General features: G+C 51.0%; 1 protein-coding gene across 3 annotated transcripts in view; it reads left to right on the plus strand.

Annotated features, from left to right (window-relative positions):
- Nucleotides 1–18,314, plus strand: part of OLFM2 (olfactomedin 2) — a 59,215-nt gene that overhangs the window by 15,577 nt on the left and 25,324 nt on the right. Inside the window, exon 1 of one of the 3 annotated variants that reach the window (XM_070623707.1) lies at nt 136–405. The exons of 1 other annotated variant lie outside the window; for it this stretch is intronic. In XM_070623707.1, coding sequence (XP_070479808.1) covers nt 271–405 — 135 coding nt within the window. In that variant the 5' untranslated portion in view covers nt 136–270. Of the gene's footprint in view, nt 1–135; nt 406–15,904; nt 16,270–18,314 lie in introns of those variants that run through there. One more of the 3 variants, XM_070623709.1, reaches the window with a different exon arrangement.

Here is an 18,314-nt window from a genome sequence, read left to right on the forward strand (position 1 = left end):
GGGCTCCGGGCCGGAGCCGTGACGTCACGGCGGCTGGAAGTGCCCGGCGCGGAGGCGCGGGGGGGCGGGGGGGCCGAGCCGGCGCCTTATAAGCGGAGCCCGCCCGGCGCGCGAGCCGCAGCCCGCGTCCCCGACCCCCGGCCGGCCCCGGCCCCAGCCCCCAGCTCGCGCTCGCGCCCCGGGGCGGCGGGGCGGCGAGGGACGGCTCGCAGGCGGCCGGCCGAGCAGGGAGGCGCGGCGGGCGGCCGCGGGGCATGAGGCGGGGGCGCGATGTCGGTGCCGCTGCTCAAGATCGGGGCCGTGCTGAGCACCATGGCCATGGTCACCAACTGGATGTCGCAGACGCTGCCCTCGCTCGTGGGGCTCAACGGCACCGTGTCCCGCGCCGGCGCCTCCGAGAAAATCGTGAGTGGCCGCCGCGCGGGGGGCGCTCCCGGGAGGCGTGGTGCCCGCCGCCGCCGCAGCCCCCGGGGGCCCGGGCCTCGGCTTCCCCGCGCGCCCGGCCGGGGGCGCCCTCCCCGGGCTGGGGCTGGACGCGGAGGCGAGGAGCCCCGGGACCCCCAGGCCCCTGCGCGCCGTTCCTTCTGTTCCTGCTATTCTGCTGCTTTCTCACTATGAGCGAGCAGGGTCCGAGCGGCAACAATGTACTCGGCTCTGCGTCCCGGGCGGAGGCGGCAGGGGCTGCGGAATTGAGCCGGTCCGGGCAGAGTGGGGCGGAGGGGAGGGCAGATTCGGGGGCTGGGAGGGACCCCGCCTCTGCACGGGAGAGTCTCGAGGTCTCTGAGCGTCTCCACCTTCAGCATCTCTGCCTGTTTGCGTCTCGGTGTCTCTCCTTCTCTCTCTGTCTCGCTGTCTCTCTCTCTCTCTCTCTCTCTCTCTCTCTCTCTCTGGGTCTTTTTTCTCTGGGTTGCTTCTCTCTTTCTGTCTCTCCCTGTTTCTGTCTGTATGTCTGTTGCACTGTCTCTGACTTTGTATCTCTTTTTGTCTCTCTTTTTCTCTCTCATGCACACACCTCCTCCCCCCCCCCCCTTCTCCCTCCTCAGTACCTGCCTCTCATGTGCTGCATATTTATTGCCCTAACTCGCCCCTCCGAGGAGGCAGGCGGGTCTCAGACAGGGGCAGGAGCTGACGCTGCCCCCAGAAGCTCCAGGATTACCGCCGGCCATCCTATCCTCCTCTATCACCTTCCTCTTTCAGTTTCCCTCACCACAGAGCTGAGGGCGGGGGCGGTGCCCGGGGACTCAATCGGGGTTAATAAAGGTAGTCCTGGTGTCCTGGGGAGAGGGGAGGAAACTTCACTCAGCCTCCTCCAGATATGCATTCCCCACCCCTTCTCTTCTTCAGTCTGTTGGCGGAACTCCTCCCAATATTTGGAACTGGGATGCGTGGGGCTCCCTCTCCTGCTCGATATTTCCCCAACTTCGCCAGCGCCCCTGTTTAGCCCCCAGTGGCCATCACAGCGCCTCTTCCCTCCCCTCACTGAAAGGAAAGAGGTCTTTGCTCCCAAGGGTTGCAGGCGAGGGGAGAGGCGGGTGCCATGCACTGTGCCCGGACTTCGTGCAGCCCCCCGGGAAGATGGCCTTGCACTTGGCACCGGTGAGGGCTGTCAGTCCAAATTCTCAGACTGGAAGCCAACATGCGAAGCAGTGTCTTTCTGTGTGTCTCTCACATCGAGTGATATTATTTGCCTGTGTCCTGGTGTGTCTGTCCCTGCGTGAGTTTTTGTGTGTGTATGGGGGTGCGGAGTGTGTGTGGGGGGGGAGTTTTTGTGCGTTGCCAGCATGAGAGTCCAAGTGTGTCTTCCTGTGTGTAAGGGTGGGTCCCAGAATGAGCGTGGGCGTGTCCCTGAGTGCATGTGTCTGGGCTGTGTCTAAGTGTGTATCTGCAGTTGTATGTCCCTGACTGTGGGTCTGTGTGTGTTATATGGTTGTGTGTGTGCATATGAGTTTGTATACAGGAATCTGAGGCAGCCTCGTAGCTGTTGCCTTCTGAGGGGGGAGAGAGATGATGGCTCAGTGGAATCGAAGCCAGATTCCTCTCCGCCACCATGTAAAGAGTGTGAATCTGTGTAAATGTGTGCGTGTATTATGTGCAGCATAGGGTGTGTAAATGTGAGCATATGGTGTGCCTGGGGAATGTGTACCTAAGTGTGTAAGCATGTCTCTGGGTTATGATTTTGTGTGTGCATGTGTCTGTGCAAATAAATACATATGTGTACAAGTGTGCTGTGTGTGTTTGTGTGAACATATATAAGTGTGTGTGTATATGTGCAAGTGGGTATCTATGAATGTGTGTATGTATGCATGTGGGTAGATTCCTGTGTGTACCATGTGTTTTCTGTGTGTGTTTGTGTAGGTGTGTGTTGCACCCAAACAGACCTGGTCTCCACTCTAGCCCATCTGTATAGCTAACAGCACCTTGACCCAATGCTTCCATGAAATCACTTGCTAAAAGCTAATGGTTCTCCCATCCCCCTGATCCCCACCCCATCCCTCAGTTTCACGAAGCCTTACCAGGAAGGGCTCTGTGGAGTGAGATGCCAGGGGACTCAGGGTAGGACCTGAGAGGGGACTGTGACATGAGGGTGCTCTAGAAAGTGTCTTGGGAGTCTGATAGACCTGGATCAGAATCCAGACTTTCCCCCAACTTCTCTATGACTCGCTCTTGACTCTGGACCAGTGACTTCATCACACTGACTTCACCTCATCTATAAAATGGGAATAATTCCTACCTTACAGAACTATTGTGGGTAAGAGAGCTCCCCATCCATCCATCCTTCCCTTTATCCCTCCATCTATCCATATCCATCTTTTCCCCCATCCTTTCATCCATCCATCCATCCACTCACCCATTTATCCACCCATCTCTTTATCCTTCCATTTGTCTCTCCCTCCATCTCTCCATCCATCTATCTTTCCATCCATCCATTATCCATCATTTGTCTCTCCATCTCTTTCCATGCATCCTTCCTTCCATCTGTCCATCTCTCTATCCATGCATCCACCCATCCCTCCATGTGTCCATTATCCATCATCCAACTATCTCTTCATCTATCTTCTATATATCCATCCTTCTATCTATCCATCTCTCTATCCTTCCATCCTTCCCTCCATTTTGTTTGTTCAACTAAACTATTGGGTGCCTCCTCTATGTCAAGCATGTATATGTTTGAAGGCTTCAGCTCAGTACCTGACATGGTAGATGCTCAGTTAGTGACAGGACTCTGAGTTAATCATATCTGGGTTTGAATTCTGATCCTGCAACTTACTAGTGGCATGACCCTGGGAAAATTATTTCCTCTCTCTAAGCTCCAATATCCTCATTAGTCCAGGAGAGTTCAGAGTCCCCATGAGACCATAGGATCCATGAGGATGTCAGTGTTTTGCTCACTACTGAACCCTAAGGCCTGATGCATAGTAAGCCTTCGATAAATATTTGTCAAGTGTCTGAATCAGTATCTTCATAAGAATTCACGAATTTCACCTTCAAATGGAAACAAATGGCTGAGTGCATAGTAAGTGTTCAGTAAGGAGTTCCTTGTTCCCCATTGTAGCCAAGTACATAGTAGGCATGGAATAAATATTTGTCAAGTGTCTACATCATTAATCCACCTTCCCATGGATTGGGGAGAACAAATGGAAGTGACTGGGCACAGAGTAGGTGCTTAGTAAGGAGGAGTTGTAAGAAGGTATAGAGACCCAACATGGGTAAGCTGAGGGGTTCAGGAACCCAGGTAGGGAGAATTCCCAGTGATGAGGCAGAAGGTTGGATGCTGGTGTTTGACTTAATAAAAGACCTTAGTGGTGAGGAGGGGGTGGGCCCAGACCCTCTGGCTGTTCTTGTCTCTGGCTTCCCCTCCCCAAACAGATCAGAAGAAGCAGCTTAGCATTCTAGGGGATTCTAAGAGATGGTGTTACAGACCATCTCTGGAAAGGAGTGGGGAGGAAGCTGCCTCTGCTACTACCTTTGGCCAACTCCCAGTCATAAACCATCCTGTGGGTTGGGAGCCTTCCGCGGAACGGTTCCTCACCTGGGGGTCATAAATCAGAACCAGACTAAGAGCTGTCAGCCCCACTGCCAGCGACTGCCGTCATTATAGAGCCTGAAGTGAGTTACCTGCATCTTATATGCTATGCTCTTGCCTGTCCCCTCCTTCTTAAGGACTGGAGGGAAGGAAGGGGAGATGGCGGAGGGGTATTCTGTTTGGGGAGGACCCTTTTCCTCGAGGGAGGAGTGGGGAGGGTCTGAGCAGCACCAACAAAAGGCTCTTTGAAGACTTCCCTGTGAAGAACCAAAGCTCAGAATCCATGCCTCTTCTTGACAGTTTTCTGGGGGAAAAGGCCCCAGATACTCTGTATCAGTCGAGAGAGGCTGAGTTACGCTGTGGGAACAAGCAGCCTCACATCTCCACAGTTTGACATAGCGCGGGATTATTTCTGCCTTGTGTTGTGTATCCATTGGTGACTGGAGAGCTCTGTCCATGGTAGCCACCCAGGGACCTGGGATGATGGAGGCTCTCTGGTGACATGATCGTTGAGGCGGGAAAAGGAGCTCACAGCAAACCCCCCACTGTGGGGGGGGGGGGTCACATGTGACATTTCATTGGTCAATGCAAGTCATGTGACATGCCTAACCTCAAATAGCACCTACCGTCACCTGGACAGAGAGGAGTGGCCAAATATTTGTGCCTCACTCTGCTGATCCCTCCTCCTCTTATCCTAAGTGACAAGATTCTCTTAGAGAGTGTCTCCATTCATTCATTCACTCTTCTCTTCAACACATATTTATTGAGCACCTACTATGTGCCAGACACTATTCTAGGTGCCATGGATAAAAGAGTGAACAAAACAGGCAGATATCCTTGTCCTCATGGAACTGGCATTCTAGGCAGGGGTGGGGAGAAATAAATAAGTATAAAGATAAGTCTGTAATATTCCAGGTGGTGGTACAGGTGCCGTAAAGAAACATAGAGCAGAATAAGGGGGGTGGAGAGTGATGGGGGGACTAGTTTAGATTGAGTGGCCTCTCTGAAGAGGTGACATTTGAGTAGAGATCTGAAGGAAGTGAGAGAAGGCTCATATCAAAAGGAAGAGAGTTACAGGTAGAGGGAACAGCAAGTGCAAAGGCCCTGAGGTGGGAACATGCCTGAAATGTTGGAGAAACAGTGAGGAAACCATTGTGGCTGAAGGAGAGTGAGTGAGGAGGGAAAGAGAGGTGACAAGGGCAGGGAGGTGATAGGAGGTACATCATGCTGGGGGAGAGAGCATTGTAGGAATTTCAGATTTAACTCGTGACTCCTCGTGTGCTCCCTATCCTCCTTTCATACTTTTCTTTTCTTTTTGCATTTTTAACCTTGTAATATACTCTGTGTGACTTATTTATCTTGTTGCCTGATTCCCTCACTATCATGTCAGCTCCACAAGGGTGGGATTTTTTAAAAATCAATTTTTGTCAACTCTTGTAGCTTCAGGGCCCAGCGCAGGGCCTAGCACACAGTGGGTGTTCAGTAAATACTTGTTAAGTGAATAAATGGGATGCTGGGGAGGGTTCTGAGCAGAGGAGGGGTGGACTCTACTTAACTCTACTTAACTCGGGTGTTCACAGTTTCCTTTCGGCCCCTGTGGGGAGGGCAGACTGTGGGAGGTGAGGGTGGGAGCTGGGAGACCAGGGAGGAGGCCACTGCCCTGGTCCAGGTGAGTGACGATGGGGACTGGACCAGGGTAGGGGCCAAGGAGGTGGAGAAAAGAAGGCCCATTGTGGATTTGACCCGCATCTGCTGTATTCACCTGCTCCCAATTGTGGACTCCAGTTTTTGCTCAAAATGCAAGGAAATATTTAATGAGCATCTACTTTGTACTGGGAATGGTCCTGGGCTATGGACTATAAAGATGAATAACGCCCCCGACTTCCATCAGATCGCAGGCTCATCGACAGTACTTGTGTCACGACATGGTATATGTGGTGATGGGGATGTTTCGGGAGTGTTATGGGGGCACAGAGGAGGGATGCTGAAACCAGCAAAGATGCGATGGAGTTTTCCTGGAGGTGGTGATGCCCAGGGTGGTGTGTCCTAAAGTCAAGAAGAAATTGGCCAGGTGAAGACAGAGCAGGGGCATTCCAGACAGAAGGAACAGCCTCAACGAAGGCTCAGAGTAAGGAGCATGCTGGTAACCACAGAGAGTCTGAAAGCATCTCAGAGTCGCTGGAGACTTATGTGCCAGGTTTGGAGGAGTGTGGAAGTGGCCTGAGTGGTCAGGAGGGTCCATTATCACAAAGGGATTTGGCCTGAGGTGCCAGTACATCATTCTGAGTGTCAAAGGATGAGAAACTTGGAGGCATTTGGAGCAGGAAGGACATGTGAGGCTGCTGTTATAATTTTCAAGTGGCCTAATTGTTAGAAAATCCTTCTAGATTGTGCGTGTGAAATTTGCCTCCTTTTAACTTTTGCCCACCTCACTTGCACCAAATCTTAACTCCTTACCCTGGCCCAACTCATTGGGCCTCAGTTTCTTCATCTAAAATGGGGATCATAGTAGAATGTACCTTGATAGCATTGTGCTTAGCAGTGTGCCCGACACATGGAAGGTGCTTTAAAGGTTAACTATTGTATTATTACAAGACTCTACCTGCCTGAGTGTCGGATCTTGGACCAGTCTTCCGTCCCTGTCCACTCTTCTTTCTCCCGCCTCTGGAATTTTGCACTTGCTGTTCCATCCTCTGGGAACACCCTTTTTCTAGCCCTTCCCCTAGTCAGCTCCTTCTTACTGCTCTGGTCCCAGCTCAAATGTCACCTCCTCCAAGAGACCTCTCCTGACCACCCCAGCGAAAATGTCCCCATGCTATTATTTGAACCTGTTCTATTTTCTGCCTAGTACTCATGATTATATGAAATTATCTGGGTAATTGTTTGTTTACCGCCACTAGAATGGAAGTGCCATGCGAGCAAAAACGTTGTCCCTCTTGCTTATTACTGGGAGCTTCTCATTTGTGGCAGTAGATATTTCCTGAATGGTCTCAGTTCTGTCCCTTCTTTCCCCTAATGACACCTGTGAGCCTTGACAAGTATTTCTGTGACCCCCCAAATCTTCTCCCATGGCTTGGAAGCATCTGTTTCCTAAAGCTTTTTTTCTTGTGTCCTTGTTTCTCAACCCTTCTGTCTTTGAGTGGATGTCCAACAAACGTGCACATTGCTAATTTCACATCCGGTTATGGAGTGGTCTTGCCCCCAGAGAGCAGAGCAGAGTCATCCCCAACTAGCAATCATTGAGCCTGTCTATGTGCCAGTCCTGTGCTGGGGGCTGGGGATACACCGTGAACAAGTGGGACTCTGTCCTTCCCTCACAAAGCTTCGTAGGGAGACATAGTGAACATAAAATTATGCAAATCGCTATATAATTACAGTTTGGTAAGGGCCACGAAGGAGAAGATGTGGAACCATAAAGCTGTGCAATGGGAGGGGGTGGCCAGGGAAGGCTTCCCTTGAGGAGGTGACATTTGCCCAGAGACATGAAGGTTGAGTGAGAGTTGAGCAAAGACAGAACTGGGAAGGTGGAGGGAGAGAAGCTGAGAAAAGGGGATGTGTGAAGGTGTTGGGGTGGGATGGCAGGTGGCATTTGAGGATCTGGTGATGTGGGCAGGGGCCTAAACCCATCACAGGTTGCTGACCACCGCCCTCGGCCAGCCCAGCCCAAGTTTGACACCAACATATAGAAATGGTGCGAGGTGCTGCCTGCGCCCATCCCGTCAGCACCATGGACAGCCACCAAGGGAGGGTGGTCTGGGCCTTGGGGCCGCTGGAGGGAAGCACTGATTTTTGCCTCTTCGTGTCTTTCGTACCCCCCAGCATCCTTCTCACCTCCGGCCCTGGGCAGCTGGTGCCTCTTTGTGAAGCTCCAGCGGGGAGCAGCCGCGAAGCTGGGCAAGGAAGAAAAGCAACTGTCTGGGGGAGGTCCAGGCTCTCTGAAAGAGTTTGATGTGGGGTTGGGTGTGTTTGTGTGTGGGAGTGAAGAGGCTGCCACTGGGAGACCTAGGGGGCCGGGCTGGTTCCCAGTCCTTGTCTCTCTCTGTCTCAGCCTTCATGCTTCTCTATTTTTAAACTCTTGTCTTTTGCGTCTCACTCTCTGTCTTTCTCTTTCCCTTTCTCCCTCTGGTATCTTTATTTCATGAACTATCTTTATTCTTCTCTCTCTGTCTTAACTGTGTCCACAACACATAGTGGACATTCAGTAAATGTTTGTTGAGTGAATACTGATGGTTATCTGTGTCTGCCTGTGTCTCCATGTCTGCCTTTCTCTCTGTCATACTCTCTGTCTTCTCTCTATCTGTGTCTCTGAGTCTGTTTCATCCTGTCTGTCTGTCTGTCTGTGTGTCTCCTTCTGGAATTCTGTTTCCATATCACCATAGTTGCTGTGTCACAGTCCAAGACCCTGACAAGGTGTAGGGGAAAGACTAGAATTCTCAGATCTGAGAGGCCTCTTGAGACAGGATGGAACAAGAACCTGTGTTGGGTATTGGTCAGGAATCTGTGAGTGGGACAGGATGAGCCAGACTAGCACAAACCCCCGGAGGCCCTGAAGGGGACCCGGGGTGTGTGGACCCCTGGGGATTCTGGGGGTGGGGGCTAAGCTTTGATTGGAGCCTGGGGGGGGGGCTGGTGCTCAAGCTCCCAGTGACCCCCTGTCCTCCACTCCCCATCCCCACTCCCCCTGCTGCCCAGGATGGCATCTCTCTAGGACCCAGCCACCAGCCCCAGTGCTGGCTCCAAGATGGAACAGCTGTCTGGGCTGCAGCTGCAGAAGCTCATTTTGAACAAGGGAGATGATTGCAGGAGTGACTGGGGGAGGGCGGGGGGAGGGGAGGGTAGCTAAGGGCCAAAGGAATCAGGCTCCATTGTTGCTGCTGCCGCAGCGGGTGCTTTGCCCAGGAGATGGGGAGACCGGGCGAGGCAGGAAAAGGCAGAGGGAAGTCTCTCGGCCCAGCCGCGGGTCCATCTGTCCCCACTTCTGGTCCTCCCTGCTGTGAAGTGTCTCCGCCTGTCTCTGGCTGTCTCTCCCTCTTCCTGTGTGTCAGCGCCTGCCTCTCCGACTGCCTGTGTCGCTCGGTCTCCTTCTAGGCTGTTGGCCCGTCTCCTGCCCTGAATTTCACTTTCCCCATCTCTCTCTGCGTGTATCTCTCTGTCTCTCTGCCTTTCCTCTGCCTGGGTCTCTGCATATCTCTGAGCCTCCCCGCCTGTCCCTCGGTGCTGCCGTCATTATCAGAAGCACAGCGCTTTGCGATGCCCTTTCCTTTCTTGTCATTTCTGTGATACTCAGGGACTGGAGACAAATAGAGACAGCAAATTCCCAGGAAGCGATGGGATCGTGTCCTTCAATAAAGGGATATTTACAAAGATATCTCAATTAGGACTAATTAATTAGGCGAACTGCTTCCCCTGCCCTCTCCCCCCGCTGTGGTCCCACAGCCTCCTGGGAGAGAACCAGCCAATGAGGGAATGGCAGAGTCTGGTGCTCAGACGGCGTCTCAATGTTTAATTTATAGCAGCCTTCTCCCCACTGCCTCATCAATCCATCCAGAAAGCCAAGGTGGCCACAGGCGTGTAGACTCGGGTGGAGGACAGAGACCTGCCGGGCCCCCAGAGTGTGCTGGGGTGTGTGCATGTGTGTTGGAGCCTGCCCTGCATGTCAGGGCGTGTTGTAGCCTGTGAACATGTCAGGCACGTCTTCATGGCAGGCCTGCCCGTTGTGTAAGGAGAATCTGGTGGCCAGTGGGCGTGTCTGAGCTCAGGGGACATGTTGGAGCAGGTCAGAGCATGTCTCTCATGTGGGGAATGAGTGTCAGGGAGCATCTCTCCTCAGGGGCGTGATGAGGTATGTCTTGCAAGCCCCTTGGCAGAGATAATGGACGCATGACAATATCTACGGCTTCCAGGAGGAACTGGTCAGGCCCCGCCGCAGCTTCACACTCTGAGTGTCCCCAGCCCTTTCAGCACTGCTGGCTCAGGAGGGTTGAATTCCAACTCCTGATGCACTATTTTCTCCTCTGTCCTCTGTAGCTTCCCTCCCCTAGTGCATAGCTGCAGGGCCCCCAGTTTCTCCATCGCTATGGGTCCCTTAGGATTACTTCTCAACCTCACCTCTGCCTGCGCCTTCCCGCCCCACACAGTCTGGTGATGCAGCCTTCAGTGTAGTGCCCGTCAGAGCGATGCAGCCTTCAGTATAGTGACAGGTCTGGTGATGCAGCCTTCAGTGTAGTGACTCTCAGAGTGATGCAGCCTTCAGTTTAATGACAAGTCTGGTGATGCAGCCCTCAGTGTAGCACCCATCAGAGTAATGCACCCTTCAGTGTAATGACAAATCTGGCAACACAGCCCTCCGTGTGATGCCAGGGTAGTGTTTGGGCCATAAACATACCTCAAAATGTGACTTTGGTTCTGCAGACAGGCGCTGGCTGGGACATTCGGTGCAGAGAGAAGGAACGGGAATTTGCTCATTCCAGTGAGTGCATTCTCTGGCTATTCCAGGAGGCCAGGATTCCCCAACCCTGCTGGCCGAGGCTGGCTCCATTAGCCCTTGTAAGTGCCATATGACCTCAGCAAGACACTAGGCTTATTAGCAAAGCATAAATTCTGCAGGAATATTTCAGGACTGACTGAAAGGCTAATGAGTCAGTCGGGGAGACCTAAGAGGGCAGCTGACAGAATAGACACAGATGTCAGTTCCTACGGAGGAGTGTAGGGATGTTCGCAGATATAGGCAGGTGGCCACAAATGGACGTGGAGAATTATGCATGGAAGGGCATGGAAATTCTTGAATGGACTCAGATATGTAACATGTTTGTGGCTTCTGGGTAGACGTATGTGTGTATGTGGCTGTCCAGAATAGCACACAGAGGGCCATGGGTATTTATAGGGAGGCATCCACCTGTGTGATGGGCACCCTGGAGCAGAGCTGTTTGTGGGTCTAGGCAATGTGCATTTTACACATGTGGCTATAGAGCAGCGTGTGGAGATGGATGCTCATGGAGAGAGGCAAATAGACACGAATATATCTGGTGTACACATACAGTCGTTCCTCAGATTGACTTGTGGGCTCATGCATTGTGCACAGAGTGTATGGGAATAGAATATTTGTGGATGGGTCTGAACGAGGAAAATGATCGTGGCTGTGGGCAACAGTGCAAGATGTACATAGTCTTGCACTTGCCCACTGATGCACGCCAGCATTCGCCTAGATTTACACGAATGTGCACCCGTGTACCTAGCTAGTCGCAGATATGTCCAGATGTTCCATGTGTGTCCGGAACATAGATGCTCGCAGGTGCCTATGGATAAACATGGATGTCCACAGACAGTCGCAGGACTCCTGTGACACAAATACCCATATGCCACTATTTTGGGACGTGAATGACCAAATCCCCCCAAACTCCTTGGACTCTTGGTGAGGTGAGATCTCAAAGCCAACAAGAGTGGCCTCAGAACTGCCCCTGTGCCCTTTTTGGAGGACTAAGGAGGTCCAGAGTCACATGGGTGCCTGGGTGACTGGGCAATACCATCCAAGAATACAGAGCCCTGAGCTCTGCCTCGACCCCAGGCTGTCTTAGCTGAGATTCTCCCGTTTGACACCCCCCCCTCCATCAGAGCTAATTATGGCAAGCAATGCTCAGGAATGGCTCAGAGCGGTGCCCTGCTCAAGAGCCAGTGCATGTTGGGAACAACCATTATCGCTGAGTGGATTGTTACTACCATTACGAATATTCTCCTTGAGATGCAGAGAGATCCTGGTTCTTGGTGTCTAGTTTTCCAGCCTTTTCCCTCATCCCCCTACCTGTCCTGGCATCTGCCCTAGCATCCCGCCAGCTTCCCAGCTTCCTCTGTTTCTCTCCCGCTCTCGCTCGAGTCATTCCTTTAAAGTGCTGGTTTGCTCTCTCACTGTTGGTCGCTTCCCTGACATCTCTCTTCATCCTCATTTGCCTCCAAGCATCACAGTCCTGGTCTGTCTCCCTGGGGGTGGGTGGGAATCAGAGAGTCTGTTTGGAATAGACTAACAGCCCCCTAAAATGAAAGAGGAGCTTTGGATAAAGAATGCGGGGAATCTCCCAAAACCAATAGCTGGAGTTCCAGGGACTCGAAAGGCCACCATTCATTCACTCAGTTATCAATTCAGTTAGCAAATATTTATTACACACCTACTGTGTGCCAGGTAGACAAGATAGACAAGGTGCTTGCTCTCGTGGAGCCAACATTTTAGTGGGAAGAGATCAGTAACAAACCAACCAACCAGAAATTATCATCTATTAAAAGCGTCAAGTTAAACCAGGGTGAGGGATGCTGGTGGAGGCGGGGCTACCTTGGATTCAGGAGCAAATCTCCACTTTCTTGTCCCCTCCTCCACTCTGGGGGCCCTTCGCTACTGCTCCCCTCACTCCAGTCTGCCCATGGCTCTGGGTCTCTGTAGCCCTCGATTTCCCAAGCATCTTCAGCTCCACAGCCCCACACCTTTTAATTGCTTCAGCCTCCATGTCCCAATTCCATCTCCCTGGATGGAGAATTTACCTCTTTCAATTGTATCAGGAATATACTTGTCCAATTCTCCGAGACTGGACACCTTGGGCATGTGGGGACACATGGTTATGGAGGTCTCCCACTCAGTAAGGATTTGTGGGTAGGGGCATGCTCTTGGAAGGGGCACTGGGAGGGGAGGCAATGATAGACATCGTCACTCATTGATTGATTGATTCATTCATTCGACAAACAGTGATTGAGTGCCTGGAGTCTCAAGCACTGTTGTAGGTGCTGAGACAAAGGTGTGACTTCGATGGGTCTACCTCAGTCTCGTGGTGTGTTTATTACATTGGAGTGACAATAAACATGTAAGCAAATAAATAAACAAGTTAACTTTGGATAGATGAGTGCTGTAAAGAAACTAACAAGGAGATGTGAAAGAAAGTCACTGGGGAGCCCCATGTTGTTGGCATGTCAGGGTAGGCTGTCTGGGGAGGTGACTTTTTCTCCAGCTTTATTGAGATGTCATTGACATATCACATTGTGTAAGTTTAAGGTGAAATAATTTGACACATGTATATATTGTGAAATGGTGACCAGATTAGGGTTAGTTAACACCTCCATCACTCACATAGTTACCTTTTTGTGTATGTGTGGTGAGCACATTTAACATCTACTCTCTAAGCAACTTGCAAGGATTGTTGACTACAGTCGCCCTGCTGTACATCAGATCCTCAGAACTTATTCATCCTACAATTGAAAGTTTCGGGAGGTGGTATTTGAGCAGAGACCTGACAGATGAGAAGGCGTGGGCCATGGAAAGAACAGGAGAAGAACATTCTGGAAGAGGGAACTACAAGTGCCAATCCCCCTGACATGGGAATGAGCTTGTGGTGCCTTCTGGAAAGAGAGGGCTGGGGTGGCTTGAGAGGAGGAGGGGATGAGGTTGTACAGGTCAGCAGGAGACACTGCATGCATGACCTCACAGCCCGAAGTTAATTGCTGGTTTTTATTCTAAATGCAACAAGAAGCCGCTGGACAAGTTGCAGTGGGGAGGGGCCCCATGATCAGCTTTCCCTTGTTTAAAGATCCCTCTAACCTCTGTGTTGGGGATTCCAGGGAGAGAGGGTGGAAGCCGGGAGGCCGGGGAAGAGCTGACTGCAATAGGCCAAGCAAAAGCCACTGGTGACTGGGCCAGAATAGAAGCATCCAGAATGATGAGCAGTGGACAGATTTGACATGTGTCTTAGAATTAGAGCCCTCAGGACTTGCTGATGGATCAGATGTGAAAGATGAGTGAAAGAAAGGAACAGAGAAACAGGGTGATAGTTGGAGAGAGGCATGAGGCTGAGGGAGAATTTCTAAAAGATGGAGGGACCAGAGCAGATCGGATGGTAGCTGGGTCACCTGGCAGGAAGAGACAACGGCCTGAACCCCCTTCTACACTCTATGGAAGGCCAGTGTCTCCCCAAGATTTCTTCCTCCCTGGGGGGCTTATATTCTCTTGGCCATTCCTGCTTCCCACTTCCTGCTTCTGCTGAATTATTATTCTCCACTTGGCATCTTGTGCCCTTTCGTCTCTGCTCTGACCTTTCCCTGGACTGAGAGCTCAGTCCTCGAGGTGGTGGAGCAGCTCAAATGCCAGGGCAAGTCACTTGATCCTGATCCTGAAAGCAGTGGGGCCATTTGCCCATCCATGTATTTATTCAGCAAGTACTTCTGAGGACCTACTATGTGCCCGTCATGGAAGATAAGATGGTGAGCCAAGCAGACCTGGGTGCATAGAGCTTCCGTCAAAACTGAGAAGACAGGTAGTGATCAAATGTTCACAAATAAATATAAATGGCACCTGTGGTAACAGCTTTGAAGATAAGGTCCTTGGTGTTACTGGAACTTGTAATAAGGGGATTTGATCCAATTTGGAAGGTCAGAGAAAGCAAGAGCTGAGATCTGAAGCAGAGAGTAAAGGGTGCTCTGGGTAGAGGGGACTGCTTATGCAAAGGCCCTGGGGTGAGAGAAAGTGTGGATAATATGACAGACTAAAGAAGGCCTTGGAGGGGAAGGAGAGTGTGGGATGAAAGCAGAGAGGTAAGGAAAGGATAGACCCACAGGGCCTTGTGGCAGGGTTAAGGAGCTTTATTTGTATCCTAAGAATTAAAGGAATCTACCAGTAGGGTTTGGCTGGGAGGATGATATGATCAGATGTGCATTCTGAAGGTTCCCTGAGGCTCTCATGTGTAAAGTGGGCTGGTAAGAGAAAGGGTAGATTGAGGTAGACCAGATAGACTTTCTGAATTGTGAGGGTGGCTTGGACCGTTGAGTGGTGACAGACATGGAGAACCACGCATGACTTCTGGAAACATCTAGGAATTAAAGTCAACCAGTCTTGGTGAGGGAGTGGAAATGAGGGTGAGGATAATGCCTGGGTATCTGAAAGACTGACCTGGGAGGGTGGAGATGGTGACGTAGAAAGTATTGGATGAGAACTGGGTTTTGGAGAGAAGATCTTGCATTCCGTTTTCAGCGTGTTGAGATTGAGATGCTTTGTAGACATCCAAGGGTGGGGGGTCAAGGAGTCAGATGCATATATGGATTCGGAGTTCTGAGGACATGTATGCACGCAGGTGGTCATGGGAGATTTGGGAAGAATAAGAAGACTTAGAGAAAGATCAAGGTAAAGAGAGAGACTAAGGCTGAGTCTAGAGCAGTGGTTCTCAACTGGGGGGTGATTTTGCAGCCAGGGGACATTTTGCAATGTCTGGAGACTGTTGTCACAACTGGGAGGGGGTGTTAATGACGTCTAGTGGGTAGAAGCCAGGAATGCTGCTGAACCTCCTACAGCGCACAGAATTGTTATCCAGCCAAAATATCAATAGCGCTGAGGTTGAGGAACCCTGGCCTAGAGGAACATTTAATGGCCAGGTGGAGGAAGATGAATCTGAAAAGGAGATGCACTGAGGCTGGAGGGAACCATGCAGGCATGTGTCATGGCAGCCAAGGGAAGGAAATGTATCAAGAAAGAGAGGAGTCAACGGAGTCGAATCCTGCTGAGAGGTCAAGGAAGATGGTGGACTGAAAAGCGTCCATTGGATTTTGAAACATGGAGGCCATCGGTGGACTTTGCAGGAGCTGTGTCGGTGATACGATGGGGTCAGAAACTAGATAGGCATGGTGGAGGAGCGAGTTCAGGAAGTGAGGAAATGGAGGCGGTTAGTGTAGGCAGCTAAGAAGAGGAGGAGAGAAGCAGCAGACATATGGAGGGAGGAGTCAAGTAAGTTGTCTTATTTTTTAATAGGAGAGACTTGAGTTTATTTAAAAACCAATGAGAAAGCTCTGCTTGAGAGAGAGAGGTTGCGTATGCAAGATAAAAACAGAGCACTGATTGCATAAGATTCCCAAGAAGGCAGAAGAGGACCAAAGCAAGAATAGCCACATGAACCTTAAGATGAAGAGAAGCTCCTCCACTGCAAAAGGAGGGAGGGGTCTGGATGGGGCGTAAGTTCGTAAATTATGACGGGGAGAAGAGAGATTCTATTTTATGGTTCTTATCTTTTCTGGAGCATCAGGGAAGGTTACAAGAGAATGGAGAATGTTTCGAGTCTTCCTGTTTAGCTCAAATTGGCCAGTGACAATGTGCTGGCCTTCCCCGTGGTGCACGCTCATGAAGAAAGCCTTCTTCAAGGCCCCTTCCTGAACTCCTGGCCTGAGGTTTGGCATCTGAGCCTAGAGAGCACTTGGCTGAGGGGATGTCCAACTCCAGTATTTATGAGGTAAGACCCATGATGGGTTCTCATTAAATCTCCAGCTCTTGGAGATTAATGCCGTTTGTAATAGCCCATCAAGAAAGCCTTATAATAATCCTAGGAAAAAAACCATAAAACCTACTTTAATGAATTTTAGATGATGACTTTGGAAAAATAAAATCCCCCCTACCCTTATTAATCCTGGGACACACCAATCATTTGCAGTGGACATTCCTCCAGAGGCCTGAGCACCTGTGGGGAAGTGCTCCAAGCATGGGGAGATGCTCATGCATGAAGAGGAAACTTCAGCTATGGATTTCTCACCTGACTGTGAAAGTTGGGCAAGGGCAAGGTGGACTCAGATACTGAGATAGACCTGGGCAAAACTGGGTTCTGAGATACACCAGGCTCAGCTCAGGCCCCGAGACTGGGGATTATTCAAGTTCTGGGACAGAATAGGAATAAACTCCTGAGGTCTCAAGATGCTTAAGATGGTTGACTCTGGGACAGACGAAGGTCAAGCTCAAGCCCTGGATAGACAAAGGGTGAGCCTGGGTTTAGGGATAGACTGAAGATAAACCTGGTTCTAGGAGACCAGGAATGAAAACAAGTCCTGGGTGAATGAGGGCTACAATATGAGCTTGAGATAGACAAGGCCAAACCCAGGTTCTGAGATAGACCAGAGGTGAACCTGAGTCCTGAGATGGACCAGTGCTGAACCCACATCCTGAGATAGACCAGAGGAGAGCTCAGGAAGATAGAAACAAAAATGGGCTTATCTTGGAGAAGTTGGGGGAGAGCGATTTGCCCTGTGGGGATCTCCCTACTTGTTGAGCCACTTTGCTCAAACTGTTGAGTACCTCTGTGATTAATGTCTATTGCAAATGAGGTGGCATGTCATAGGACTAATGATGGGAAGTGAATTTTGTTTTCCAATGCCAGGTCACCCTAGAACCCAGCTTCGAGCCAGCTCAAGCCCATGGGCCTGGAAACATCTCAGCAGAGCTGACAGCTTGAGAATGCTCAGGGTCCCTCCATGTTGACCACAACCACTCTGATGCAGGCTAGAATGTTGCCCACACTCCACACAGGCTCATCACACACAGGGGCTCACACATTCATACTGCAGCAGATACACACACAGAGCACCCAAATTTGTGCCTCAAACACACAGCAACATGCTTTGCATAGACATGCACGCTGACACACAGCCACACACAAATCCTCAGACACACATGCATAGACCACATCATGGTCTCACAGGTACACTGCCAGCCAGCCAAGGCAGTGCATTCAGACTCCTACACTGTGACGCTTTTGTATTTACAACGGTGGCACAACCCTAGTGGACATGGTGTTCTCTGAGAACAGTGCCCCCTGCAGTTGTGCAGAGCAATGCCTCACTTTTCACATTCACATGTACAGTCTTGTACATGCTTACTCAGTCCCTATTTTATACACTCATATGTGTGGTTTCATGTACTTGCTGATGCTTGCCCACTTGGGCCTATAAATGGCTACACACCTGTGTGTTCTTGGCCACATGGACACAGGCGTGCCACACATCCATCTCATACACTCACAGGCTCTGTGCTGGTCAGCGTGGGTGAGGCTGAGCTGCGTAACACAGTCCCCACGTCTCAGTGGGTTAGTACAACCGAATGAGGTATTGCTCGTGCTACAAGAGGGTTGGCAGAGGTCTCCGCCTAGTGTGGCCACTTGGGGACCCCAGTTGATGGAGGTCTGCACTTCTACACGCACTTCTGCAATTGCTAGGGCAAGAACATGGCGAATCACACACTGACTCTTAAAGCCCTCGCCCGGAAGTCACTTCCGCTCACATGGCATTGGCTAAAGGAAGCTGCAGGGCCCCGCTGGGGAAGTGCAGTCCTATCACGGGCCCAAGAGAGAAGAGCTGGAAGATTTGTGAACAGTTCTCTTGACTGCCACAGTCTCTTACGCATTCAAAGAGTTACACACTTACATATGCAGGTCCACACACGCGCACTTTATTTCCTCCCGTATGGGCCAGTCTTTGTGACATGTGCCTCTTCGTGAGATGAAGCAGGAGG

This window comes from Equus przewalskii, chromosome 6 (assembly GCF_037783145.1).
Source record: "Equus przewalskii isolate Varuska chromosome 6, EquPr2, whole genome shotgun sequence".
Lineage (NCBI taxonomy): Eukaryota > Metazoa > Chordata > Mammalia > Perissodactyla > Equidae > Equus > Equus przewalskii.